Raw genomic sequence first — 27,090 nt, 5'->3', positions numbered from 1 at the left:
GAAAGTCGACATCAGGGCCAAGGCCAGCCGACATTTCAAGAATGTTCTATGTAATGTGGCATGTTTTATGACCACTAACACAGTAACCAGGTCCTGGAGGAAATATATCGCCCAGAAGATTCATCTGCCATAAACTTGTCTCCAATAAGTCTGTCATATTTGAGACCTGTATTCTTTTGGAGGGGGGAAGGAGAGGATTTGGGTCTCATCTGGCAGTGCTCAGGGCTAACTCCTGGTGCAGGCATTGCTCCTGGTGGTGCCTTGAGGACCACAGGTGCGGCAGGGATGGAACCCGGGTCATCTGGTGTGTCTCTCCTCTGTTCTCACTGCCTGGCCCCGATTCCTGTACTTATGATTCAACACCTCCTCACCGAAGCCTGATTTCTATCAGCTGTCCTGTTTTGCGGATACTCGTGATATAGCCGAGAAACCGTCAGCGGTGGATTTTGTCCTCGGGTTAATCCTAACGGGCAAAGCACTCTGCTTTCTGTCAAATATCAAAGACGGAACTGACAGGATGGAAGCAGAGTCTATCATTTCACGGCTCAGCTCATGAGAATAGCTCTTCTCTCTGGCCGGGGCCGGGGATCAAAGCCTGGGGCTCCACGCACCAGGCATGCGTTCCGCTAACGAGCCACCGTTCGATCCATATGCTCTATTGCTCACCTGGAAGTTCAAGTGTCTTTCAACGTTTGGTGCAGAATTTCCAGGGGCTGGAGCGATAGCCCAGCGGGGAGGGCGTTTGCCTTGCACGCGGCCGACCCGGGTTCGATGCCCAGCATCCCGTATGGTCCCCTGAGCACCGCCAGGGGTGATCCCTGAGTGCAGAGCCAGGAGGAACCCCTGTGCATTGCTGGGTGTGACCCAAAAAAAGAAAAAAAAAGGAGAGAAAAAAATTTTCCTTCGGAAGAGAGGAATCCCAACATGAACGAGCTGGGAAGCCAACGTCCCCCACTGTCGGCTGTTCTGCCAAGGGCCGAGAGGGGCTCGCTGGGCAGGATTCCACTTTCTGAGCATGCGTGGACCCCCGCACATAGCCCAGTCATCTGCACTGGCCTGTGACCAATGCCTGAGTTTTTCTCTGGCACCTTCAACCCTTTAGGGCTATTTGTTTTGGTTTGTGGGGGTGGGGCACTCCTGGGAGGGCTCAGGGGACCATATGGGATGCCAGGGATCGAACCCTGGTCAGATGCGTGCAAGGCAAACGCCCTCCCCACTGTTCTAATGCTCAGGACCCGCCCTCTGTGTTTCTGAACTTGAGCTTTTTTTTTTTTTTTTTTGCTTTTTGGGTCACACCCGGCACTACTAAGGTGTTACTCCTGGCTCTGCACTCAGGAAATCACTCCTGGTGGTGCTCGGGGGACCCTATGGGATGCCGGGGATCGAACCTGGGTCAGCCACGTGCAAGGCAAACGCCCTCCCCACTGTGCTATCACTCTGGCCCCTTGGGTGATTTTTCATAGACATTTAGTATCCAGACAGCACACAGGAGCTGGAGAGACAGTATGGAGAGGAAGGTGCTTGGCTGGCAGGCGACCGACCCAGGTTTGATCCCGGCACCCCAGATGGTCCCACAAGCCCCCTAGGAGTGATCCCTGATCACAGAGCCAGGAGTCAGCCCGGAGCACAGCCAGATGCGGCCCCCAAACAAAACAAACCAAACAGCAAACATACTAAGAGGCAAGTTAAGCACGACTCTTCTTCCTCTGAGAAAAGATTTTGATTTGAATCCAGTTGTGCCCAAGACTGGCCAATATTCTCCCTGCAAAGACCCAGAGGCCAGACAGGGCCAAAATCAAGCACCGAAGGGAAAAGGAGGGAGGGAGAGGTTAGCATCTTGAGGTGGTGAGGGTAAGATAAGAGTCTTCTTTTTTTTTTTTCTTTTTGGGTCACACCCGGCAATGCACTGGGGTTACTCCTGGCTCATGCACTCAGGAATTATCCCTGGCAGTGCCCGGGGGAACATATGGGATGCTGGGAATTGAACCCGGGTCGGCCGCGTGCAACCCAGGATGGCGTCTGTGCTGCCTGGGAGTTCCACATTTTTATGGGGGTCTTCTCCGCTACCGCCTCTCTTTGCTCTGCTGCTGTCTGGGGTCACACACCGGGGCAGGCTCTGGGGCACCCCGGCCTCTGGCTGCAGGGACCCCAACAGGGCCCCCGGGGTTCCCACTCCACTTCCGGCTCCTTAGTTTTCTCACCGTGGGTCTTTCTGCGCACGTGCCAGCCGGGGGCGACCCGGGGATGCCAGGGGTGGCCGCCTCTCCTCTGCCCACCACGGCCTGCAAGGGCAGCCAGCTGTCATCCCAGATGTCGCCGCTGACGGTCACAGACTCCAGGCGCGGCATTCCAGAGGGGATGTCCTCCTGGGGAGGGGTGGGGGACACACACTCACTGGGGGCCCTGCACGCCAGCCCCACCTCGACTTGCAGAGAGAGGCAGTTTACAGCCACTGGGAGGAGGGGGGACACAGGGGTCGCGGTCAAGAGAAGGGGACCATGAAGAGGATGATGCATTCGGAGTCAGCGGGGCAGAAGACACAGCTAATAGGGCAGCCACAAGAGGCCTGACCTGGGCATGGCACAAGATGGGAAAGGCTCAGACCCAGGACCGCCAGGCATAGGGCGCAGTGGGAGGTGGGGCCGCAGCTGAGGCTGGGGCTTAGTCAGGTTCTGGGGTTCCCTCCTGGACATCAAACCCTCCCCGACACACACACACACACACACACACAAAGTTAACGTGAGTCGTCATGGACTGTCCTTCCCCCGCTTGAAGCCTCTGACTGCCTGGAGGAGGTGACCAAAAGTATGAAGGTGCCACGAGCAGTGGACAGAAGTGACAATCCAGGGGCTGGATCAATAGCACAGCGGGGAGGGCGTTGGCCTTGCATGCAGCCAACCCGGGTTTGATTCCCAGCATCCCATAGGGTCCCCCGAGCGCCGCCAGGAGTGATTCCTGAGTGCAGAGCCAGGAGTCAGCCCTGAGCATCACTGGGTGTGACCCCCCCCCAAAAAATGATGGGGGATGGGGGTGCTGCTTTGTACATGTTGGACCCGGGTTCGATCCCTGGCACCCCTTAGGGTACACTGAGCCCTGCCAGGAGTGATTCCCGAGTGCAGAGCCAGGAGGAACCCGAGCATAGCAGTGTGAGACCCAAAAAAAAAAAAAAGTGACAATCCAGGGCAGTAGGGAGGGCATCTGCCTTGCACATATCTTTCTCGGGTTCGATCCCCGGCACCTCCCAGGGTCCCCCACCCCCGCCAGCACAGCCAGGAGAGAGCCCTGAGCAGTGCAGATGTGGCCCCGAAAAAACAAAGATTTCCCCTCAAAACACCTTATAAATGTTTCCCCTGCTGGGCTGTTGCTGGTCCTCACGGAAAGGTGGGGGGGTCAGGGATGCTCAGAAGCCAGAAACCACCCCCCCCAGTTCTGTCTGAGCCCCTGTGAGGAGCAGCCGAGAGGCCTGTGGGGACGGCAGCGCCCGTGTGCAGCCCCCGCTGACTCGTCCTCCTACCTCGGTTTCCTCCCTCAGTTCCTCGGGCTCGGGGATGGGTCCCGGGGGCGCCAGGTCAGGAGTCTTCCCGGAGCCCGACTCCCTCTCCCTCAGCCCGTCCGGAGGCTCCGACTTCCGGATGCTGCCGGCCTTCTCGTCACTGGCATCGTGCTAGAAGGACAGAGAAGCCCTTTGAGGCCCCACATCTGTGCCATGAACCCCCCCTTTGGGGGTACTGACCAAGCTCCCGGCAATCAATGTCCATCAGGGAGGGGGTTGGAGTGATAGCACAGCGGGTAGGGCGTTTGCCTTGCACGCAGCCGACCCAGGTTCGATTCCCAGCATCCCATAGGGTCCTCCGAGCACCGCCAGGAGTGATTCCTGAGCACAGAGCCTGGAGGAACCCCTGTGCACCACCAGGTGGGACCCAAAAAGAAAAACAAAAGAGCCACCTGAGTGTGAAAATCTCAACAGCACTGGGGTGCAATGAGGGGAGGGCGAACCCCCTGGAATGCTTCAAGACACGGGGTATCGGGCTGGAGTAATAGCACAGCGGGTAGGGCATTTGCCTTGCATGCGGCCAACCCGGGTTCGATTCCCAGCATCCCATAGGGTCCCCCAAGCACCACCAGGACTAATTCCTGAGTGAAGAGCCAGGAGGAACCCCTGAGCATCGCCAGGTGTGGTCCAAAAAGAAAAAAAATAGAAATAAGGGGCCGGAGTGATAGCACAGTGGGGAGGGCGTTGGCCTTGCACGTGGCCAACCCGGGTTCGATTCCCAGCATCCCATAGGATCCCCCGAGCACTGCCAGGAGTGATTCCTGAGTGCAGAGCCAGGAGTCAGCCCTGAGCATCGCCGGGTGTGACCCCCCCAAAAAAGACACGGGGTATTCCAGGGACCAAGCCACAAATGGGGGGTTGGCAACATTCTAATGTAGATGGGGGCTAGAGAGAGGCCACAGGAGTTAAGGTGAACAAGCGTTTTACCCGAGACTGGCACCCCAACTCAACTTGTGATCCCCAAAGCATCCTGGTCCCCCAGGGCCCGCAAGCACTGCATCCCCCGAGTTCTCCCACAGAACTGCTCGACCAGCTGGAGGAATCTCTGGAGGGACCCCTAGACACCCCTGAGCATCGCCTAACACCATCTGCAGAATCACAGGTTTTATTTGTTTTGGGGGCGGAACTGTGATTGTTTCTGGGCCGCACCTGGCAGAGCTCATGACTTAACTCCTGGCTCGGGAATGACTCGGAAGAGCTTGAGAGAACCCTAGCGTGATGGAACCCAGGGCAGGCCCCTGGTGTGATTCAGTGGGTGCTGGGGGGGCCTGCCAGCAGGTCAGGGGGTTACTGAGAAATGCCAAATTGAGTCAAGAGAAGCGTTGGGCTTCGTGCAGGTGAATTCACAAGAGCAGCGAGGCAGCAACGGGATTTAAGAGGCGCCGGAGAGGCAGAAGGAAAATAGAGCAGCAGAGAGGATGCTGGTCGCTGTGCAGGCCACCTTCCCTGGGGCTGGGAAGCCTATGGCCTCCGCCCTAACCAAAAGGTGATGACAGAGGCAAGCTCTTGGGGTGATTGGGAGCGCTACATAACACGTCACAGTTACAGAACTTGCAACACCGTAGCTCTGCAGAGAGAAAGTGCCCAACTATTAGCAATAACAAAAATGATGGGGCTGGAGCCATAGCACTGCAGGGACGGCGTTGGCCTCGCACGCGGCTGACCCAGGTTCGATCCCCCGGCATCCCACGGGATCCCCCGAGCACCGCCAAGTGTGATTCCTGAGTGCAGAGCCAGGAGTCATCCCTGAGCCCCGCTGGGTGTGACCCCCAAACTATCCTGTCAAGAAGGGAAAAAATGACAATAATAATAATAATAATAATAATAACATAAAGGTAATATCAGCAAAGCTCCTACCGGGGCACAGGACTCGCCCTCCTTGGGCTGCGCGCTGACCTCCCCGTCTTCGCCGAAGTAGTGCTGCAGGGACAGGTGACCCAGTTCTGTCACAGCAGCAGCCTCGGGTCCGGAGCTGGCTTTAGTGTACAGAGCTAAGGGGTTGAGCTCGCGGAAGCCCTGCGGGGGTGAAGAGAAGGAGGCGTCAGCCACAGGCTCAAGTGGGGGAAAAAGCTCTTCGGCGCTTTCAAGTGTGGTCGCAGCACTATTATCTTCAGAGATCCTAGCGAGAAACATCTCCACAGTGAGTTTTTCTGTTTTGTTTTGTTTTGTTTTGCTTTTTGGGTCCCACCCGGCGATGCTCAGGGCTGACTTCTGGCTCTGCACACAGGGATCACTCCTGGCGGTGCTCGGGGGACCCTAGGGGATGCCGGGGATCGAACCCGGGTCGGCCGCGTGCCAGGCAAACGCTGTGTGATTGCTCCAGCCCCAACCCTCTCAGTCTAAAAGACCAACAGTGCCCAGTCTGGGTGGCTGACGTCAAGAGAGAGAACTCTGCATGGAGCGGGCAGGCATCTGGCGGGAAGCAAACACAGTGGGCAGGGGGCCTGGTTCAAGGCCAGCACCCCAGGCCCTGAGACCTTCTGGGTGTGGTGCCTCCACCCCCCAAAAGCAAAAGGGGACAAAGACAGGAGCCCTGGGCACAGGGTGTGGCTCAGCGGTGGAGCGCGCTTGTCCCGGCTCCTCCAGCCTCCAAGGTGACAATCTGGGACGTCTGAGGTCCACGAGGAAACCGAACGCCCTCCATGTCAGAACTGCTTCTCCCCGGGAGCGCAGAGTGAACTGCACACAACGGAGCTGTGTGCGCCAACTGCACCTTGGAGGGGACGTTCTCCCGGCAGACGATGGCGTGGCCCTCGGTTCTCAGCACGTGATGGAAATAGACGTCCTCGTTGGAGGACGTGTCACACAGGAAGATGTTCAGGATCCCGTCCACGTACTCGTCCACCACCCCGACCAACGGCTTCAAGCCGCACAGCTTCTGGAACTGCAAAATGGCCTTGGCTGTCCAGTGTTCCTGCAACGGAGCCGAGGAATTAGATGTGGGAGGTCGTGTTCACTGTCTGTTGGTGGTGCAACCCTGGGGGTTGAGCCCAGGAGCTCACACATGCAGCCCTCCACCCCGAGCTCCATCCCAGCCTCAGACACTGCAGTTACCATGGCAATACAACTGCTGGTGGGCTAGGAATTCAAGGGAGCGGGGGAATGACAACACTCTGAAGGATATTGAGATTTGAGGATGAAAAAAGCCAGAATCAAAAAGAAAAACGAGGGGCTGGAGCAATAGCACGGCGAGCAGGGCATTTGCCTTGCACGTGGCAGACCCAGGTTCGATTCCCAGCATCCCATATGGTCCCCCGAGCACCACCAGAAGAGATTCCCGAGTGCATGAACCAGGAGTAACTCCTGTGCATTGCTGGGTGTGACCCAAAAAAGAAAAAAAAAAAGAGGGGACGGAGAGATAGTACAACAGGTAGGGCGTTTGCCTTATATGCGGCCGACCCAGGTTCAATTCCCGGCATCCCATAGAGTCCCCCAGGCACCGTCAGGAGTGATTCCTGAGTGCGGGGCCAGGTGTAAACCCCTGAGCATCGCCAGGTGTAACCCAAAAAGCAAAAAAAAAAAGAAAGAAAGAAAGAAAAACGAGAGCTGGAAAGAGAATGGCAGGCAAGGCACTCGCCTTGCACGTGGTGGACCCTGATTTTATCCCCAGCACCCCAAGCACTGCCAGGAGTGACCCCTGAGCACAGAGCTAGGAGCAAACTCTGAGCACTGCTAGGTGTGTCCCCAAACAAAAAAAAATCCCAAGAGAAATGCACAATTAGGTGCATAATGGCGACACTACAGACAAGCCTGGTACGGATGAAACGCCGGAGAACTCTGCCCGTTCTCTCGGCTCCTGAGTGGGGCCCCAGGTTTTGACTTCTGGGGTCTCCGGCTCACATCACTTCCCACAGTGCTCCCCCACCCTCAGCCTCTCTCAAAGCCCCTTTGCCCGGGATGGATTTTTTTTTCTTTTTGGGTCCCACCCGGCGATGCTCAGGGCTGACTCCTGGCTCTGCTCTCAGGAATCACTCCTGGTGGTGCTCAGGGGACCCTATGGGATGCTGGGAATCGAACCCGGGTCACCTGCGTGCCAGGCAAATGCCCTCACCGCTGTGCTATCACTCCAGCCCCCAACCTGGGATGAATTCTGTGTCCTGTCACATTCCAGATCTTTCTGGGCTCCCCTCCATCACCTCCTCTGTGAGCTGGGGCCCCGCTGGCCACAGGCACGGCGTCTCCTTCCACACGGCGCTACGAACACTCCCTTGGCAGCCCCCACTGAGCACCAGCACCATGTCTCCGCGTTCCCCGCCACACTGTCCGGGGCTGCCGGCCACGGTGCCTCTGTGTGCCCCAAGAACCTGGGACATGAGCCAACATACCTCGACCGGCCGGACCCACGCCAGCGAGCAAGGGATGGCCTGGGCTGGAAGCTTCGTGTAGCAGCACCTGTGAAGGGTGAGAGGCAGAGACAAGGGCGTTTCGGTCCCTTCAGAACCACCGTAAACTCACTTCTTGATTTGGGCTAGTCACGTGATTTCAAAGTGTGTGTGTGTGTGTGTGTGTGTGTGTGTGTGTGTGTGGAGAAGGGTGAGGGAGGGAGGGGTCATGGCGATGTGCTCAGAGGTTCCTCCTGGCTCTGTTACTCTGGTGGTGCTCTGGGGACCACACGGCATGCCGGGGTTGGAACCCTGGTCGGCTGCATGCAAGGCCAGTGCCCTACCCACTGAACTATCTTTCTGGCCCCTATTCGTGTCATTTCGGGCCTTTTACTTCATGCGCTGTTAAAGCTGATGTTCTGGGCTAGAGAGAAAGTCCAGCAAGTAAGGCTCTTGCCTTGCACACAGCTGACCCTGGTGCCATTCGCCACCCTACAGAGGTAGGGAATGAATTACTCCTGAGCACTCTTGAGTCCTGCCAGGTGGAAGCCCTGAGTACAGACTCAGGAATGATCCCTGAGCACTGCCAGGAGTTTCCCAAAAATCACTGCACTAAGCACTGTCCTCCTGTTGTTCATCGACTTGCTCGAGCGGGCCCAGGAACGTCTCCGTTGTGAGACTTGTTGTGACTGTGTTTGGCATCTCGAATACGCCACGGGGAGCTTGCCAGGTTTTGCCATGGGGGGCGAGATACAAGCCTGGTAGCTTGCCAGGCTCTCCGAGAGGGGCGGAGGAATCGAACCCGGCTCTGCCAGGCTGGCTGTGTGCAAGGCAAACGCTCTACCGCTGTGCTATTGCTCCAGCCCTCCCCAAAATCACATTTTTAAAAAATAAATATGTAAGGAGTCTGACCTTTGTGCTTCTCACTATAACTTCTACCATGATCCCATAAATATTTCCCGCACTGAGAAACTGCAACAGGGTCGGAGCCATAGCACAGCAGGAAAGCACCTACCTTGTAAACAGCTCACCCAGGTTCCATCCCCAGCCCCCCATACAGGTCCCCTGAGCCCCACCAGGAGTGATCCCTGAGCACAGAGCCAGGAACAAGCCCTGAGCCCTGCTCAAAAAAACAGAGAAGGAGAGAGAGAGAGACACTCAGAGACAGACAGAGAGAGAGGGAAAGAGGGAAATCAAGAAGAGAGAGGGAGAGAGAGAGACTGCAATTATTGTCAAGGTCTATTCAGGATATTACCACATGAAGGCAAGGTACCGAGAGTATCTCGCCCGCACGGCAGAGCCTGGCAAGCTCCCCGTGACGTATTCAATATGCCAAACACAGTAACAACAAGTCTCATGATGGAGACGTTACTGGGCCCGCTCGAGCAAATCGATGAACAATGGGAGGACAGTGACAGTGACCACATGAAGGCAGGCAGAGAGATTATAACTTATCTGTAAAACTGAATGACAATTTGCCATGTCTGTACTCAGAAGAAAAAAGGATGGAAAGGCAGGAACGAGAGGGGGGAAAGGCAGGACCAAAGAAAGCTCCTGACCCCACAGAACTCCCACATTCTGATCTGGAGCCTATTGAACCCCCTAAACACTGAAACTCTGGGGCTGGAGACAGCACAGCAGGGAGGGTGTTGCACGCGGCCAACCCGAGTTCGATCCCCGGCATCCCCTAGGGTTCCCTGAGCCCCGCCAGGAGTGATTCCTCAGTACAGAGCCAGGAAGAACCCCTCCAAAAAAAGGAAATGAAATAGATCGGGGCTGCTGAGAGATAGCACAGCGGGGAGGGAGTTTGCCTTGCACGTCTTGCATGCTGCCCACCCGGGTTCGATCCCCAGCATCCCATAGGGTCCCCAGGAGTGATGCCTGAGTGCATGAGCCAGGAATAACCCGACAATCGCCAGTATGACCCAAAAAGAAAAAAAAAGATCCCTGAGAGATTGTCTGCTGTAGAGGCGGGGGGAGAGGTGGGATGGGGGGCTTCCTGGGGACATTGGTGGTGGAGGATGTGCACTGGTGGAGGATGGGTGTTTGATCATTGTATGACTGGAACTCAAACAGGAAAGCTTTGTAACTGTATCTCACGGTGATCAAAATAATAATAATAGGGCTGGAGTGACAGCACAGCAGAAAGGGCGTTGGCCTAGCACCTGGCTGACCCGGGTTCGATCCCCAACATCCCAAAGGGTCCCTCGAGCCCCACCAGGAGTGATTCCTGAGCGCAGAGCCGGGAGTTGGCCCCGAGCATCACCAGGTGGGACCCCCCCCCAACCCTGCCCAGCGCCGACTCACTTGAGGAACCTCAGGGAGGACGTCTGGACGGCGCCGATATTCCCGAAGTCGGGGTAGAACACTTCCACCTCCTGCTTGCCAAGCACCCGATGGATGATGACACGGTACCACCACTTGTCCTCGGAAATCCTGACGCAACACAGATGGCCCGGCTGGATGTAGCGTTCCGGCATGGAGTAGCGATCGGAAACCAGCTGGTTGGAGTAGCAGCGCCTGGGATGGGCCGGGAGGGACAGGAAAGAGCAGAGACCACCCGATACCTCGGTGAGGGGCAGCGAAGGCTAACGGAGAAAAAAAAATCCTCTCTCTCCTGGTCTGCCAAGGCCTATTTATGAATGTCGAGTAGGTTTATTTGCTTTTTGCTTATTCAAATCACTTCTCTTCATCAACAAACATCTTTTTTCTTTTATTTTTTTTTTGTTATTTTTGTGGGTTTTTTTTTTTTTTTTTTGCTTTTTGGGTCACTCCCAGCGATGTACAGGGATTCCTCCTGGCTCATGCACTCAGGAATTACTCCTGGCGGTGCTTGGCGGACCCCATGGGATGCTGGGAATCGAACCTGGGTCGGCTATGCAAGGCAAACGCCCTACCCGACATTCTTTCACGTGGTAATTCGAACCTTCATTCTTGCTCACATTCTCTGCTGTGAAGACTGTAATTCAGCCTCACACCCCAGCACTTTTTATTTATTTTGCTTTTTGGATCACACCTGGTGATGCCCAGGGGTTCCTCCTGGCTCTGCACTCAGGAATCACACCTGATGGTGCTCGGGGGACCTTATGGGATGCCGAGGGTCGAACCTGGGTCAGCTGCATGCAAGGCCAACGCCCTCTCCGCTGTGCTATCACTCCGCCCAGCCCAGCCCTTCCTAATGGACATTTGTAAGGCATGAGTTGCTGATTCCCAAACAAACAGCAGCTGTGAGCCTTGGCTTTGAGCGAGGGCCCTGCACTGCCCTCCCAGCTCGTTTCCTCCGCCCCTCCTGGAAGTATTCCTCTGTCCTCGATGGCTGGCTCTCGGGCGCCCTCTCCTGGATAAACCAAATAAGCGCTGGGACTTCAACCCAGCAAACCAGGTTCAAATCCTACCTCAGCCTCTCACTCTCTGGGATCTCCTTGTGCAGGGAGGGACGTGGGCCAGTCTCGGTCAAAGTCTGTGCATGTGGGCACTGAGACAGCTGGGTGGACTGAACGCAGGCTTCTGGGGTGGAATGGCCCTGGCCTTACCCCCAGCAGTGCGCGACCCCCCCATCACTTCCAGGTGCAGTTCCAGGCACAGAGCCAGGAGGCGCCCTCATGTCTCATGTGCAGTGAGCTCGGCCCCAAGTACGCACAGGAAGTCTGGGCACGGTGACAGGAGAGCTCCAGCACCACCAAGGGAGTCTCTCCCACTCCCCAAACTCTTACTATTATTATTTTGCTTTTTTTGATTTTTGGGGTCCCACCTGGCGAAGCTGAGGGGTTATTCCTGGCTCTGCACTTAGGATTCTGGTGGTACTCGGGGGAATTCTATGGGATGCCAGGAATTGAACCCAGGTCGGCCACATGCAAGAAAAACACCCTGCCCACTTTACTATGGTTCAGCCCCTCCCTAAACTCTTTATGATGCCCTGATTTAGATGTTGCAGACAGGGAAAAAGGCCAGCAGAGGGTCTAGGAGCGCGCGGCCCCAGCTTGATCCCAGCACACAGCCAGGATGAGCCACAGACCCCCAGTACCTCACAGCGGCCCCAAGGGTCCCCACACCACAGCGTCCTAGCCGCCCCCATGCCTGGCCCCCAGTACTGCGTGGGAGACATTTCCCACCCATTCCCCCCAAAAAAAGCCCAGAGAAAGAAATTTCTAACTGAATGTATTCACCAAGGCTTGACATCAACAGGCCAAACCCAGGCTTCAGGCGTCTGAGGCCCGGGAACCAGCCCCACACAGAGAGGAAGAAAGTCCCCTTAGGTTCCGTGTGGTACCCAGCCAGACGTCTTTAAACACTTTTACGAACGTGGTATCTTGCAACAGATGAGAGAGAGAGCGGGTACGATGAAAAGACAATTTTCTCCGTAATTAAGCAAAAGATTAAAGCTGATTAGCATAAATGTCTAACAGTGACCCTGGTGAGTTCTTTTTTTACTTTTTAAAAAAAATTATTTATCTTTTGCTTTTTGGGTCACACTCGGCGATGCACAGGGGTTACTCCTGGCCCTGCGCTCAGGAGTTACGCCTGGCAGTGCTCAGGGGACCATATGGGATGCTGGGAATCGAACCCGGGTCGGTCGCATGCAAGGCAAACGCCCTACCCGCTATGCTATCGCTCCAGCCCCGCGAGTTCTTTTCTTGGGTTTGTTTGTTGCTTTAGGGGCCGTGTCCAGCGATGCTCAGGGCCAACTCCTGGCTCTGCACTCAGGGATCACTCCTGGCGGTGCTCGAGGGACCCTATGGGATGCCGGGATTCGAACCCGGGCCGGCTGCGTGCTAGGCCAGCGCCCTTCCTGCTGTGCTACCACTCCGGCCCCGTGGGGAGTTAACTGTTTTCGCTGATGAGCGGGAAGTGGGAGGCCAGGCCCGACCTACCTCATCTCGATCATCATGTCCTCCAGCAGTTCCGAGGAGTCGCGGCTGTAGATGCGGACGTAGAACTGGCTGGGGGAGATGATGTACTCCACGAAGACCCCCACCAGCGTGCTGGTGTCCAGCGGGGGCAGCCGACTCAGCTTTTTGTCCCGCACTGCGTCAGGGGGGATGTCCGGGATGGGTGCGACCCGGCTCACCTGGGGTTTGTTGGCTTCTTCTTGCTAGGGTAGAGAGACACTGTGATTCCCGGGAGGCCGGTCCAGATCGGGGCCACCATCCTCAGACTCTGCTACTACACACTCTCAGCCTTTCTCCCCGATGAGGACCATGATCGGGCGTTTTCCAAACGCCTCCTCAGGGGGCCAGTGAGATGGCTCAGTGGGTTGCGTGCACACATGCCCATGATGTTGGGGCTCAATCCCTTCACCACCAGGTCCCCAGAGCACAGCCAGCACCCCCCCTCTTCACCACAAAGGGAGAAGTCCCAGGTACAGCCCCAAGTCCAAAGCACCAAAAAGAGACACCCCGGGTGGGCCCTTCCTTTGGTTCAACTGGGAAAACTGCCCCTTACATTGAGTTCTGGTCTTATTTGGGGGACCACACCCAGCGATGCTCAGGGCTGACTCCTGCCTCTGCACTCAGGGATCACTCCTGGAGGTGCTCGGGGGACCTTATGGGATGCCGAGGATCGAACCCGGGTTTGGCCGCTTGCAAGGCCAACACCCTCCCTGCTGGGCTATCACTGCAGCCCCTGAGTTCGGATCTTATACGACTATTCTCTGCAAATGCAAACCAGGGGCTTCAGACCCCTCGTGGTCATTTATTCTTGCAGTCTGAGTACGAAGTTTCTCTGATCGTGTGAGGGCTGGGAGCCTCAAACCCTCCGGCCCAGGAAACCTTGGGGAACAGTTTCCATCTCACACCAGCCTCACGGTCAGGAGGGAGCCAGAAGGGAGGGAGGGAGGGAGAGAAGGAAGGAAAGAAGGAAGGGAGGAAGGAGGGAAGGAAGTAGAGGAGGAGGGAAGGAAGGAATACTTATTAAGAACCAAGACTGTGGGGCTGGAGCGATAGCACAGCAGGGAGGACATTTGTCTTGCACATGGCTGACCCGGGTTTGATCCCCGGCATCCCATAGGCTCCCCCGAGCACTTCCAGGAGTGATTCCTGAGTGCATGAGCCAGGAGGAACCCCTGAGCATCGCTGGGTGTGACCCAAAAAGCAAAAAATAAATAAAAATAAAACGAAGAATGGGAGGAAGGGAGGGAGGCAGGAAGGAAGGAAAAGGAGGAAGAAGGAAGGGAGGGAGGGAGAAAGGAGGGAGGGGGAAGGGAGGGAGTGAAGGAGGGAGGAAGGGAGGAAGGAAGGAAAGGAGGAGGGAAGAAAGGAAGGAGGAAGGGAGGGAGGGAAGGAAGGAGGGAGGGAGGAATGATGGAAAGAAGAAGGGAAAGAGGGAAGGAGGGAGGGCAGGAAGGAGGGAGGGAGGGAGGGAGACAGTGGGAAAGTAGGAGGGGGGGGGAGGGGGCGGGCAGGGAGTTTTCTGGAGCCATGGGAACAGAGGCGCCTGCCTGAAGGACAAAGCAGAGATGGCCAGCGAGCCCGTCCCCGGGGTAGGGACACGCAGCCCTCCCTGGCCGCGAGGCGGGCTGACATCCTGAGGCGACACCCTGAGACCCCACAGGGACCCTCCGCAGACTCCCAGGACCCGGTTCCTTCTCTCGAGGAACCCCGAGTGAAAGACGGGGGTGGGGGTGGGGGGCCACCGCGGCCCCGGGTCCACTCTCCCGGAGACTGTCTGTCTGTACAGAATTCTGGTTCATAGGCGGACAGACAGCTTGCCTTGCGTGTCACTGACCCCCCACCAGCCTGACCCCCCCACACATCCCCGGTCCCCTACTCACCAGCTGCAAAGGCTTCACCACCAGGTTCGGCTTCTTGCAGACCCTAGTCTCGGGCTCCCGGGGGGGCTTGGAAGAGCAATCCCACGGGGTGCCCTTGGTGGCCGCGGCGGGCAGCGGGGCGCGGGGAGGGCTGGCCACGGGAGCTTTGGCCTCTGGCTTCTGCTCGGCCTGGCCCTGGGTGGAAGGGGCGGCTCCATCTGAAAGGGTCAAAACGGGGCGGTCTGTGGGCTCCGGGAGGGAAACCCGGAAGCTTCTGGGGTACTGGGCACGGGTGCCAAGTGTGGGGGACACAGGGACAGATGCGGACGCCAGAGCCTCAAGCCTCAGCACACACCGACCACGGAGAAGCGCAACACACAGATCACACAGGACCTGCGCGTGGGAGCGGGTGGGGCGGGCAGTCTGGACCAACCCCTCCCTTCCTCCCTCCCTCCCTCCCTCCTTCCCTCCCTCCCTCCTTCCCTTCCCTCCTTCCTCCCTCCCTCCTTCACTCCCTCCCTCCCTTCCTCCCTCCTTCCTTCCTTCCTTCCTCCCTTCCTCCCTCCTTCACTCCCTCCCTTCCCCCTCCCTCCTTCCTCCCTCCCTCCCTTCCTCCCTCCTTCCTTCCTTCCTCCCTTCCTCCCTCCTTCACTCCCTCCCTCCTCCCTCCCTTCCTCCCTCCTTCCTTCCTTCCTCCCTTCCCCCCTCCCTCCTTCCTCCCTCCCTCCCTTCCTTCTTCCTCCTTTTCCTTCCTTCCATCCTTCCTGCCTCCCTCCCTTCCTCCCATTCTTCGTTTTATTTTTATTTATTTTTTGCTTTTTGGGTCACACCCGGCGATGCTCAGGGCTGACTCCTGGCTCTGCACTCAGGAATCACTCCTGGCAGTGCTCGGGGGACCCTAGGGGATGCCGGGGATCGAACCCGGGTCAGCCATGTGCAAGACAAATGTCCTCCCTGCTGTGCTATCGCTCCAGCCCCACAGTCTTGGTTCTTACTAAGCCCTATGGACACAGACAGCACCCAGGAGGCGGTGCTACAGAGCCAACGCAGTCTCTCTCCTGACCCCTCCGGGGACCCTGATGAGAGGCAGGCTTGGGGCCCACGGGGTCCACTCACCACTGGGCAGTGGCTTCACGTCGGCATCAAACACCAGCAGGTCCTGCTCCCCTTCCCGGAACTCCACCCGCAGAATGTCGCTGAGGGCTCCCACGAGTTCCGTCACGTTCAAGAAGCCCAAGGTTTTGGGTGAAAGTTGCTCTTTGAAAGTCATCTATAGGGGCCGAAGAGATAGTGCAGTGGGTAGGGCATTTGCCTTGCACACCGCAGATCTGGGTTCGATCCCCGGCATCCCATAGAGTCCTTGAGCCTCACCAGGAGTGATGCCTGAGCACAGAGTCAGGAGTCAGGAGACAGCCCTGAGCACCACCAGGTGTGTCCCCAAAAGAAAACAAACCCATAAAAAATCATCTGCTACACACACAAACACACACACACACACACACACACACACACACACACCGGTAACATGAAACAAAACATAGAGCACATCCATGAAAACGTACACAGATGCCCTGGGACATCTGAGACTGTCTCAGCCCAACTGATCTGGAAGGTTCCATGAGCTCAGGTTCTACAGGCCAGACTGATTCCAGGTAGGTCTAGGACAGATCAGGAGCACCCTTGTTCCCCCCGACCCCCCACCCAAGGCTTCTAGGCCCCCTTCAAGTTCCTTTAAGGCAATCGACCCACCCTGGCAAATCAAAGCGGAAACGAGGGGGCGTTTTATTTTTCATTCTAAACTGTCACTGTCACTGTCCTCCCGTTGTTCATGGATTTTCTCGAATGGGCCCAGTAACATCTCCACTGTGACACTTGTTACTGTGTTTGGCATATCAAATTCGTCACGGGGAGCTTGCCAGGCTTTGCCGTGCGGGCAAGATACTCTTGGTGCCTTGTGGGGCTCTCTGAGAGACGGGGAGGAATCGAACTCGGGTCGCCCATGTTGGCCGCTTGTAAGGCAGACGGCCTGCCCACTGTGCTATTGCTCCAGCCCTCATTCTAAAAACATAAAGCAAAATCTTTTTTCTTCTCCAAAGATAGGAGGGTGCACACCGGATATAGAAATCATCGTAAAATGGTTGGTGTTTCTCTATTTTCAGAGAAAAGGATTCTCTATGACTTCCTGCACATAATAGACACCATTTTTTTTTATTTTATGAGTTACCTGACATTCCCGAGTTAGGGTGGGTCATTTAACCAATGCTTTATCTTAATTGGGGGTTCTGGGGAGTCACGTGGCCATTCCTGAGTCCGTACTTCGGGACAAACCCTGGCGATGTCCATGCAGAGCTGAGGCCTGAACCAGGCTGGCCACTGGGTCGGTATTTATTCTACTGATGGAGGGGCTGAGTGCTAGCAACACCCTCCCTAGAATACGAGAGTCTTTCGGGTTTTATTTTTTTGGCTTTTTGGGGTCACACCTGGCGACACTCAGGGGTTACTCCTGGCTCTGCACTCAGGAATCATTCCTGGTGGTGCTTGGGGGACCCTATGGGATGCTGGGAATTGAACTTGGGTCGGCCGCGTGCAAGGCAAACGCCCTCCTCACTGTGCTATCGTACCAGCGTCTAGAGTCTTTTGATAAGGACCATGTGCCTTCATGCTTCTGGTGAAGGAAAACTCCACAAAAGTGCAAACCCAAATGTGTCGGTTCTAGAGCGGAGACCTGGGGTGGGGGTGGGGTGGGGCGGAGGAGGGGCCGGGGTCTGAGATGTGGCCACAAAACATCTGTGTATGCTGAGTCCAAAGCCAAGCCAGCAACCCCACAAAAAGCAACACACTCACCTCAAACTCCCCCAGCAGTTTAGACAGGAGCAGACCGTCCGGGAATTTGGACACGACCTAATAACAGGGGAAAATGAGCACAACAGAGAAACACCCACTGGAAGGCTGGGGGAAGAATATCAAAATAGGGACCAGAGCGATAGCACAGTGGGTAGGGCTTTTGCCTTGCACGTGGCCGACTCGGGTTCGATTCCCAGCATCCCATAGGGTCCCCCAAGCACTGCCAGGAGTCATTCCTGAGTGTAGAGCCAGGAGTCAGCCCTGAGCCACACTGGGTGTGACCCAAAAAGAAAAAAAATATCAAAATAAGACCACAGAAATATCCAAGTGAGACCCTGTAAACTCAGTCACAAAGGTAGGTGATGACATGACCATCCAGGGAACTGTTGTCACAGTTTTATTTTTTTTTAATTTTTTTGCTTTTTTGGGTCACACCCGGTGAGGCTCAGGGGTTACTCCTGGCTCTGCACTCAGGAATCACTCCTGGCGGTGCTCAGGGGACGATATGGGATGCTGGGAATCGAACCAGGGTTGGCCATGTTGGCTGCATGCAAGGCAAACGCCCTACCCACTGTGCTATCACTCCAGCCCCTGTAGTCACAGTTTTAAAAGGTCATAATAACAACTGTCAAGTGAGACTCCCCCAAAAAACACGTTCAAAAAAACAAAAAAGAAAACACCCACATATATTACCTACTGTTTTTCATATGCACATAAGATAAATTTCATATTTTATTGCTTTTTTTTTGCTTTTTTGGGTCACACCCGGCAATGCACAGAGGTTCCTCCGGGCTCTTCACTCAGGAATCACTCCTGGCGGTGCTCGGGGGACCCTATGGGATGCTGAGAATCGAACCCGGGTCGCCCACGGGCAAGGCGAATGCCCTCCCCACTGTGCTATGGCTCCAGCCCCAAACACAAACTGTCTTAACACGATATCTGAAAGTGCCACCAAGTATTCTGACTCCCCGAAGCAGAACACACTTACGAACTTGATCTTGTGCTTCAGTTCCGAACTGACAGTGCTCCCTGGTCCCATCTGTGCAATGACGGATTTGAATGTGTTCTCCAACTATGAAAGGAGGAAGGGAAAAATCTCAAGTGAGAGCATGAGAAGAAACACAAGATCAATCTAAATAGCACAGACAGGAAGCATCCGAGGAAATCTATTTCAATCAAAGAGATCAAGTACTGGGGCTGGAATGATGCACAGCAGGGAGGGCGTTGGCCTTGCACGCAGCCAGCCCTGATTCAATCCCCGGCATCCCATGGGGTCCCCCGAGCACCGCCAAGAGTGATTTCTGAGTGCAGAGCCAGGAGTCAGCCCTGAGCATTGTTGCGTGCGGGGCCCCAAAACTAGAACAAAAGAGAGATCAAGTCCTACGGCATTTCATACCATGCCACGTCCAGGATAGATGAAACTTTCATGAAAAGGAACGTTTTGGATTTTTCCAGGATAATCAACATTCTCTCTGGGGCTGGAGCGATAGCACAGCAGGTAGGGGATTTGCCTTGCACACAGACAACATGGCCGACCCGGGTTCGATTCCCAGCATCCCACATGGTCCCCCGAGCACTGCCAGGAGTAATTCCTGAGTGCATGAGCCAGGAGTAACACCTGAGCATCGCCGGGTGTGACCCAAAAAGCAAAAATAGATAAATCAATAAATAATAATCAACATTCTCTCTACCACAGGGCCACGAGTCAGGGCCAGCTGAGAGCTGTAAAAGATGTGGAACTCCTGATCTATACTGATGATAGATACTCTTTTATCTAATTACTCCATACTCTTCTTTGGAAGGAATTTTTCTGATCAATATTCTTCTTTTTCTGAGAGATATTAGGTGATTTTTGGGGGGATGCGGGGGTCATACTCAGTGATGCTCAGTGGTTAATCCTGGCTCTGTGCTCAGGAATCACTCCTGGTGATGCATGGGGGACCCTATGGGATGCCGGAGATCGAACCCGGGTCGGCCGTGTGCAAGGCAAACGCCCTCCCTGCTGTACTATCCCCAGCCCGTTATTAGGTGATTATTAAGCAGATACTTAATGAGGCCAAATGCACAACAAAGGGGCGATGCGATGCCGGTGTTGCTGAGGAGAGGTGCTCGAAGGAGACGACTTGGGTACTGATGCAATGCTGGCCCCTTCTCGGTGTCCGACTGTGATTCTGTACAGATATTTCCTGACCCCTAACCTGGTCGGTTTTTCTTTCTTTTTCTTTTTTGGATCACACCCGGCGATGCTCAGGGGTTCCTCCTGGCTCTGCACTCAGGAATCACTCCTGGCGGTGCTCGGGGGTCCCTGTGGGATGCTGGGCCAGCAGGCGGCTACTAGCTGGTGGCCTCGTAACAGATGGCCCTCGGCAGTGCTCAGGCTGAGTCCTGGCCCCAGGAGGTCTCTGGGAACCCTCTGAGGCGGCTGGTCAGTGTGTGCATTGCCAGTGCCCTCCCTGATGTCCTGTGGCTCCGGCCCCCGTCGTGTTATTCTGGGCACTACGCAAGCTGCCGCCTCAGAGGCCTGTGTGGGACTGTCTCGCCGCTTTCATCCACTGTCCTTCATCATCGCAGTCCTAGAACAATCCCAGGCTTGTGGCCCTTGGGGCCAGCCAGGCAGGGGACGCTATTCATGAGGACACAACGGCGGCGGGCCTGTGTCCAACCGCTGGTGACCAGCACGAAGCAGAGACGGTCACCCGGGGGAGTGGAGGCGACTGTCATCTCCCCCGAAGCCTCTGGCTTCTAACGAACCCACGGAGCAGAGGGAAACGCTCAATTAAGCGTCACAGGAATGGGCGACATCACCCGCTCAGAGGTCAACCTCTAGCGGGACTCCAAACTGTTCTCCCAACCACTCACCTGGTTTAATTTCTCCGCATGACTCAGCCTGGAGGAGTCCCCCGCGTTCGACTTGGCAGTTCTGTCCAACCCCAGGATTTGCCGGGGCGCCTCGGACGGGGGGTAGCGGCCCTTGGCCATGGGCCCGCCGCTCAGGTACGGCCCCGGCTTCATCCGGAAGGGCTGGGCGAAGATTTTGCCTTCCCGGAGGAGAGAAGAAGACAGGAAAATTGTCACAGGCAGCGTCTCGGTTATATCTCTGACAGTCAGACCTGCAGAGGCCCAGCCCTGACTTTTTTTTTCGTTTTTGCTTTTTGGGTCATACCCAGCGATGCTCAGGGGTTATTCCTGGCTCTGCACTCAGGAATTACCCCTGGCGGTGCTCAGGGGACCCTATGGGATGCTGGCAATCGAACCTGGGTCAGCCGCGTGCAAGGCAAACGCCCTACCCGCTGTGCTATCACTCCAGCCCCCCAGCCCCGACTTTTGAATTCAAAATGAAATAGGGGTCCGAGCGATGGTACAGCGGGGAGGGCGTTGGCCTTGCATGCAGCCAACCCAGGTTTGATCCCCGGCATCCCCTAGGGTCTTCTGAGCACTGACAGGAGGGATTCCTGAGTGCAGAGCCAGGAGTCAGCCCTGAGCACTGGCTGGGTGTGGCCCCCCCACCAAAAAAAAGTAAAATGAAGATGACGGGCCCTTCTGACGCTGGGAAAATTTACATTAGGGCAGAAGCAAATAGGGGCGGGAGAGACAGTCTAGTAGGGAAGGCGTTTTCCTGGCACATGGCCGACCTGGGTTCGATCCCCATCATCCCCTAGGGTCCCCCAAGCACTCTCAGGAGTGATCCCTGAGCACCGCCGGGTATGAACCCCCAAACAAACAGGAAAAGAGGGATAGTCCAGCGGGGAAGGCATTTGCCTGGCACATGGCTGACCCGGGTTCAACCCCTGGCATCCCCTGGGGTGCTCTGAGCACTGCCAGGAGTGATCCCTGACCACCGCCGGGTGTGAACCCCAAAACAAACAGGAAAACAGAGCGATAGTCCAGGGTGCAGGGCATTTGCTTGGCACAGGGCTGACCTAGGTTCGATCCTCTGCACCTCCTAGAGTCCCCGGAGCACTGCCATGAGTGATCCCTGAGCACCGATGGGTATGAACCCCCCCAAAAAAACAGGAAAACAGAGTGATAGTCCAGCAGGGAGGGCGTTTACCTGGCACGCGGCTGACCCGGGTTCGATCCCCGGCATCCCATAGGGTCCCCCAAGCACCACCAGGAGTGATCCCTGAGCACCGCCGGGTGTGACCCCCCCAAAACAAACAGGAAAACAGAGAGAGAGTGTGGACCCACGATCGGCGCCCCTCACCCCTGCCCCCCAGCCGCGCCCACCTGCCGGCCACCGGCGGTGTCTCTCCTCCAACACACCCTTCTTCAGCATCAGCAGCGACCCGGCCCGCGTCTGCTCCACGGAGATGACGTCGGAGGCGGCGCTGAGCACTTCGAACATGGACAGGAAGCCATACTGCACGTACTGGAAGGAGCGGCCGAAGCGCTTGGCAAACGCCACCTCAAAATCCGACAGCAAGACGGGCGAGAGCGCCAGGAGGTCCTTGAGCTCGCTCTTCACCACGGCGGGGAGGATGGGGGGCACGCGGCCCCGATACGGCAGGCGTCGCGGCAGGCCGGGCCCCGGGCACATGCTGGCCCGGGCCCTCTGCACAGAGCTGCGGACTTTGTGGCTGCTCCGCTGTCGGGACACCAAGCTCGCCATCCCTTTGGTGGCCTCATCGGGGATGGCTGCGGAGAGGCGGGACACACTCTCACTCGGTGCAGAGCCCTGGGGACCTCTGGGGGGGAGGGGTGGTGGCCACACCTGCAGATGCTCGGGGGGGGGGGGCCTCCTGGCTCTGCACTCGGGAATCCCTCCTGGCGGGGTTCGGGGGACCGTGGGGGGGAGGGGCACAAAGCCAAGACCCCTTCCTATTGCGCTCTCTCGAACCCTGGGCAGTCTCGAACTCTCCACGGAGAGCCGGGTGTTGGGGGAAGGGTGGACCTTTGCGGCCTCCGTTCCTTGCAGGGATGGGGCCTGGTGACCGCTTGGGAGCATGTGAGAAGCTGTCAGCTTCTGCGGCCGACACGGGAACAAAAGAACAGATTGTGGAGCCAGAGAGACAGCACAGCGGGGAGGGCGCTGGCTTTGCACGCGGCCGACGCAAGTTCGATCCCCGGCATCCCCTAGGGTCCCCCTGAGCACTGCCAGGAGTGATCCCTGAGTGCAGGGTCAGGAGTCAGCCCTGAGCATCGCCGGGTGTGGCCCCCCAAAGGAAAACAAAACAAAAAGGTCAAGATCATCACGGAGCACTCCCTCTTCAAAGACCCTGAACCCGGGCTGGAGCGATAGCACAGCAGGTAGGGTGTCTGCCTTGCACACGGCCGACCCGGGTTCGATTCCCAGCATCCCATTGGGTCCCCCAAGCAGCGCCAGGAGTGATTCCTGGAGCAGAGCCAGAAGGAACCCCTGAGCATCACCAGGTGTGACCCAAAAACCAAAAAGCAAAAAAACAAAACAAAACAAAAAGACCCTGAACCTTTTGGACGGACTGGTCTGCCCTACGGGGTCCATGTGCATCAGGCTCTCAAATCCTGCAAGGACCATTTTAAGGTCCCATTACGGCCCTGGAGAGAGTATAGTGTGGAGGAGGCACTTGCCTGGCACCTGGCTGGCCCAGGTTCAATCCCCAGCACTGCACACAGTACCCCGAGCCCTGCCAGGAGTGAGCCCTGAACACAGCCCAGTCCTGGCCAGAAAACCACAGGAAGTCACCATTCCCATCACCGGGATGGAGGGATGGAGTGATGAAAAGATGGAGAGAAAGAGCGAGAGAGGGAGAGGGGGGTAGAGATGGAGAGAGACAGAGAGACAGAGACAGAGTGTCCAAGAAGAGCAAGAGAGGGAGAGAGAGAGAGAGAGCAAGAGACAGCGACAGGCAGAGAGAGAGTGAGTGAGACAGTGAGAAAGAGAAAGAGAGAGAGGGAAAGAGAGAGAGGGAGAGAGAGGAGAGCAAGAAAGAGACAGTCAGAGAGAGCGGGAGAGACAGAGACAGAGAAAGGGAGAGAGATGGAAACAGAGACAGAGAGAGGGAGAGAGATGGAAACGAGACAGACAGAGAGAGGAAGAGAGACAGAGATCAAGAGAGACGAAGAGACAGGGAGAGAGACACAAGAGAAAGACGGAGTGAGCAAGAGAGACAGAGAGAGAGCGAGAGCAAGAGACAGAGACAGAGAGAGCAAGAAAGAGAGAGACAGAGAGGGAGGAAGAGACACAGAGAGAGAGAGCGAGAGCAAGCGTTCAACAGCTCGGAGTTCCCATGGGAGGCCCCGGGCTCGATCGTCGATGCCACAGGCCTGGGCAGACCATGAGTACAGAGCCAGGAGCAGTCCTTGAGCTCCCAGGCTCTCCCCCCACCCAAAATAAATCAAGACCCCTTTCCGATGCTTCTGAAGATGCTGAAGACGCTGTCCCGGGCGTGCGCAGGTCTGAGTCTCCCACCCAGCTGCTGCCGGCCCAGCCCTGCCCACAGCCCTCCCCTCCCCCAGGGAAAGGCAGAGGGGCAGCTGGGGGGGGGGGTGTTTCTCTGGGATCTGTAAGCTAAGGGCTTACAGAGGTTAGAGACCTCAGCCCCAAAGCTGCAGGCGCCCTTCCATATGTAAAAACTGAGACAACGCCCAGGTTCTCCTAACACTGCTGGGCTAGAGCGAAGAATACTGAGCGGCAGCAATGGATATGGGAAGCGAGTGACTGTTGGTGACTGTTGGTCTAGAGCTGTGACCAGAGAGTGACTGCTGGTCTAGAGCCTGACTATGGAGGGTGAGTGACAGTTGGTCTAGAGCCCTGATATGGAGTAAGTGTTGGTCTAGAGCCTGACTATAGAATGACTGTTGGTCTAGAGCCGTGACTATGGAGAGTGGGTGACTGTTGGTCTAGAGCCATGACTGTGGAGAGCGAGTGACTGTTGGTTTGAGCCATGAGGGACTGTTGGTCTAGAGCCGTGTCTACGGAGCGTGACTATTGGTCTGGAGCAATGAATACCAGAAGTGACTTGTTGGTCTAGAGCCATGACTATGGAGTGAGTGACTGTTGGTCTAGAGCTGTGGCTGTGGAGAGCGACTGCTGGTCTAGAACCCTGATTTTGGAGAGTGAGTGACTGTTGGTCTAGAGCTGTGACTACGAAGTGTGACTATTGGTCTAGAGCCATGATTGTAGAGAGTGATTGTTGGTCTAGAACCATGACTATGGAGAGTGACTGTTGGTCTAGAACCCTGATTATGGAGAGATGAGTGACTGCTGGTCTAGGTCCATGACTGTGGAGAGTGACTGTTGGTCTAGAGCTGTGACTATGGAGAGCGAGTGATTGTTGGTTTGAGCCGTGAGGGACTGTTGGTCTAGAGCCGCGTCTATGGAGCGTGACTGTTGGTCTAGAGCAATGAAGACCGGAAGTGAGTGACTGTTGGTCTAGAGCCATGACTATGGAGTGAGTGACTGTTGGTCTAGAACCCTGCTTATGGAGAGTGAGTGACTGTTGGTCTAGAGCTGTGACTATGAAGCGTGACTGTTGGTCTAGAGCCATGACTGTGGAGAGTGACTATTGGTCTAGAGCTGTGACTATGGAGAGAGACTATTGGTCTAGAACCCTGATTATGGAGAGATGAGCGACTGCTGGCCTAGAGTCTTGACTATGGAGTAGGGACTGTTGGTCTAGAGCCTGTCTAGAGCCTGACTATAGAATGACTGTTGGTCTAGAGCTGTGACTATGGAGAGTGGGTGACTGTTGGCTAGAGCCATGACTGTGGAGAGCGAGTGACTGTTGGTTTGAGCCATGAGGGACTGTTGGTCTAGAGCTGTGTCTACGGAGCGTGACTGTTGGTGTAGAGCAATGAAGACCGGAAGTGAGTGACTGTTGGTCTAGAGCCATGACTATGGAGTGAGCGCAGCAACAGCTCCCCCTGTCAGCCCCCTGTCCCCTCACTCCGGCCTCTCGCTTGCGGGCCCTCTGCACGTCTGCCTCCCTGGGGCTGCCCCCGCCAACCTCCCCCTCCCCGCTGTGCTTCCTGCGACGCCGGAGCCATGCTTGGCAGCGGAGGTGGGGCGCGTCCCCGAGCCCACCTTTGAGGATGACGTTGCCGTCGCGGCAGGGGCAGATGCTGACCACGTCGGGCATGTCCAGCAGCAGCTCCATGGTGGAGCGGTAGCCCAGGGCGCGCAGTGGCAGGTGGCCGCCCATCATCAGCAGGTACTCCTTCTCCAGCTGGGGCAGGCTCAGGCCGTCCTTGGCCGAGATGAGCAGGGCCCGGATCTCCTTGCGCACCGACTCCTGCACGCGCTCCTGCTCAGACATGGCGCCCTGCGGGGGGGAGGGGGGCAGGGGGAGGCAGAGCCGAGCACGCAGGGGTGAGGACGGGGGGGGGGCAAGGTCAAGATGGGGTGTGGGCACAACATGAAGGAGACCCGTGTGTGTGTGGGGGGGGGGGAGGGATGCATGCCATCCCCAGCATGGTATGATCCCCAGACCACCCCCCCAGGGGTGACCCCTAAACACGGCTGGGAACCCCCAAATCCAAGTCAGGGGCCCTGCGAGGTCGGACAGGGTGGGGAGGGGAGAGGCGCTTGCCTTGCACACAGTTGACCCAGGTCCGATCCCAGCACAGCATGGGGTCCCCCGAGCACTTCCGAGAGGGATTCCTGAGCACAGAGCCTGGAGTAAGTCCTGAGCACCGCTGGGTATGGCCCCCAAGCAAGCAAGCAAACAAACAAACAAAAAAAAACAACAATTAAAAAAAAATCTCTGACCTTCCCTCTGGGGGCCGAAGAGATGGTACAGCCGGTAAGGCGCGGGCCTTGCTCGCGGCCGCCCGGGGTTCGGTCCCTGGCACAGCATTTGGTCCCCGAAACACCGGCACGAGCGATCCCTGAGCACAGCCAAGTGCGGCCCCAAATCCAAAGCAAGGAGACAAGAAAACAGACAAAACTGTCCAGCAGGGGCGGGGGGTGTCGGTGATGAGGCAGGTCCCCGTGTACCCCCCGACTGGTGACCTCAAGTGACCCCTCTCCTGGCCGTGACCCCGGGCCTGACAGCGCGTGACCACGCCCCCCCCAGTCAAAACAAACCCTGGTGGATAAAGGGTAAGAGTGGGGGGGACCCTCAACCCCCCATCCGACCCTGACCTCCCCACCAGTGCCCAGGGACCAAGCTGTGATGGTCTCCAGGACTCCCCAGGGGCGAGTACGGGGGTCCCAGGGCCGCCTGGGGGTCATTGGCGGCCCACCCCACCCCCACCCCACTCTGGGGGGCGCGGGCTCCGCCCCTTACCCCGCCCCCAACGCCTCTTAGACCCCCCCAGCGGAGCGGGCAGGGGTCCTCCGGGGCGTGAAAAGGAGCGTGAAAGGGGCCCACGGGGGCGAGGCTGGGGGCAGCGGGGCGCCCCTCACCTGGCCGTTGTGGGGAGTCGCCCAGGGTCCAGGGAGGGGGGGACAGCGGCGACCAGCAGCGTCCGCGCCTGCGCAGCGGCCAGGCCTGCGGGGAGCCCCCTGGGGCGGCCGGTGGGACCGTTGGGCCCCTGGGGCGGGGCCCCGGCGTCCCCGTCCCCTCTCCCGGCGGGGTCAGAGGACAAGGGGCAGCGAGCGGGGGGGGGGGGCAAGGAGGCCAGGGCCCGAGGCAGGGGTGAGGGGGTCGGAGGAAGGGGCGGCGGGCTGGGGTAAGGGTGGGGGTCCCGGGTCCGAGGACCCC

At 57.1% G+C, this 27,090-nt stretch overlaps 1 protein-coding gene across 1 annotated transcript in view; it reads right to left on the bottom strand.

Annotated features, from left to right (window-relative positions):
* The window catches only part of TDRD5 (tudor domain containing 5), a 28,374-nt gene extending 2,673 nt beyond the window's left edge, over positions 1-25,701 (bottom strand). The window contains exons 1-14 of the mRNA XM_056107332.1: positions 25,470-25,701; positions 21,695-22,102; positions 20,327-20,505; positions 18,456-18,539; positions 17,468-17,524; positions 15,743-15,893; positions 14,645-14,835; positions 12,747-12,967; positions 10,183-10,395; positions 7,879-7,945; positions 6,267-6,467; positions 5,411-5,569; positions 3,515-3,664; positions 2,202-2,366 (exon numbers count right to left, since the gene is read on the bottom strand). Coding sequence (XP_055963307.1) covers positions 2,202-2,366; positions 3,515-3,664; positions 5,411-5,569; positions 6,267-6,467; positions 7,879-7,945; positions 10,183-10,395; positions 12,747-12,967; positions 14,645-14,835; positions 15,743-15,893; positions 17,468-17,524; positions 18,456-18,539; positions 20,327-20,505; positions 21,695-22,102; positions 25,470-25,701 — 2,478 coding nt within the window. The remainder of the gene's footprint in view (positions 1-2,201; positions 2,367-3,514; positions 3,665-5,410; positions 5,570-6,266; positions 6,468-7,878; positions 7,946-10,182; positions 10,396-12,746; positions 12,968-14,644; positions 14,836-15,742; positions 15,894-17,467; positions 17,525-18,455; positions 18,540-20,326; positions 20,506-21,694; positions 22,103-25,469) is intronic.
* Between the last annotated feature and the right edge of the window lie 1,389 nt (positions 25,702-27,090).

The sequence above is a fragment of the Sorex fumeus genome, unplaced genomic scaffold, assembly GCF_029834395.1.
Source record: "Sorex fumeus unplaced genomic scaffold, SorFum_2.1 ptg000161l, whole genome shotgun sequence".
Lineage (NCBI taxonomy): Eukaryota > Metazoa > Chordata > Mammalia > Eulipotyphla > Soricidae > Sorex > Sorex fumeus.
Note: the sequence above shows the minus strand (reverse complement) of the source record. Positions and strands in the feature narration are given on the sequence as shown.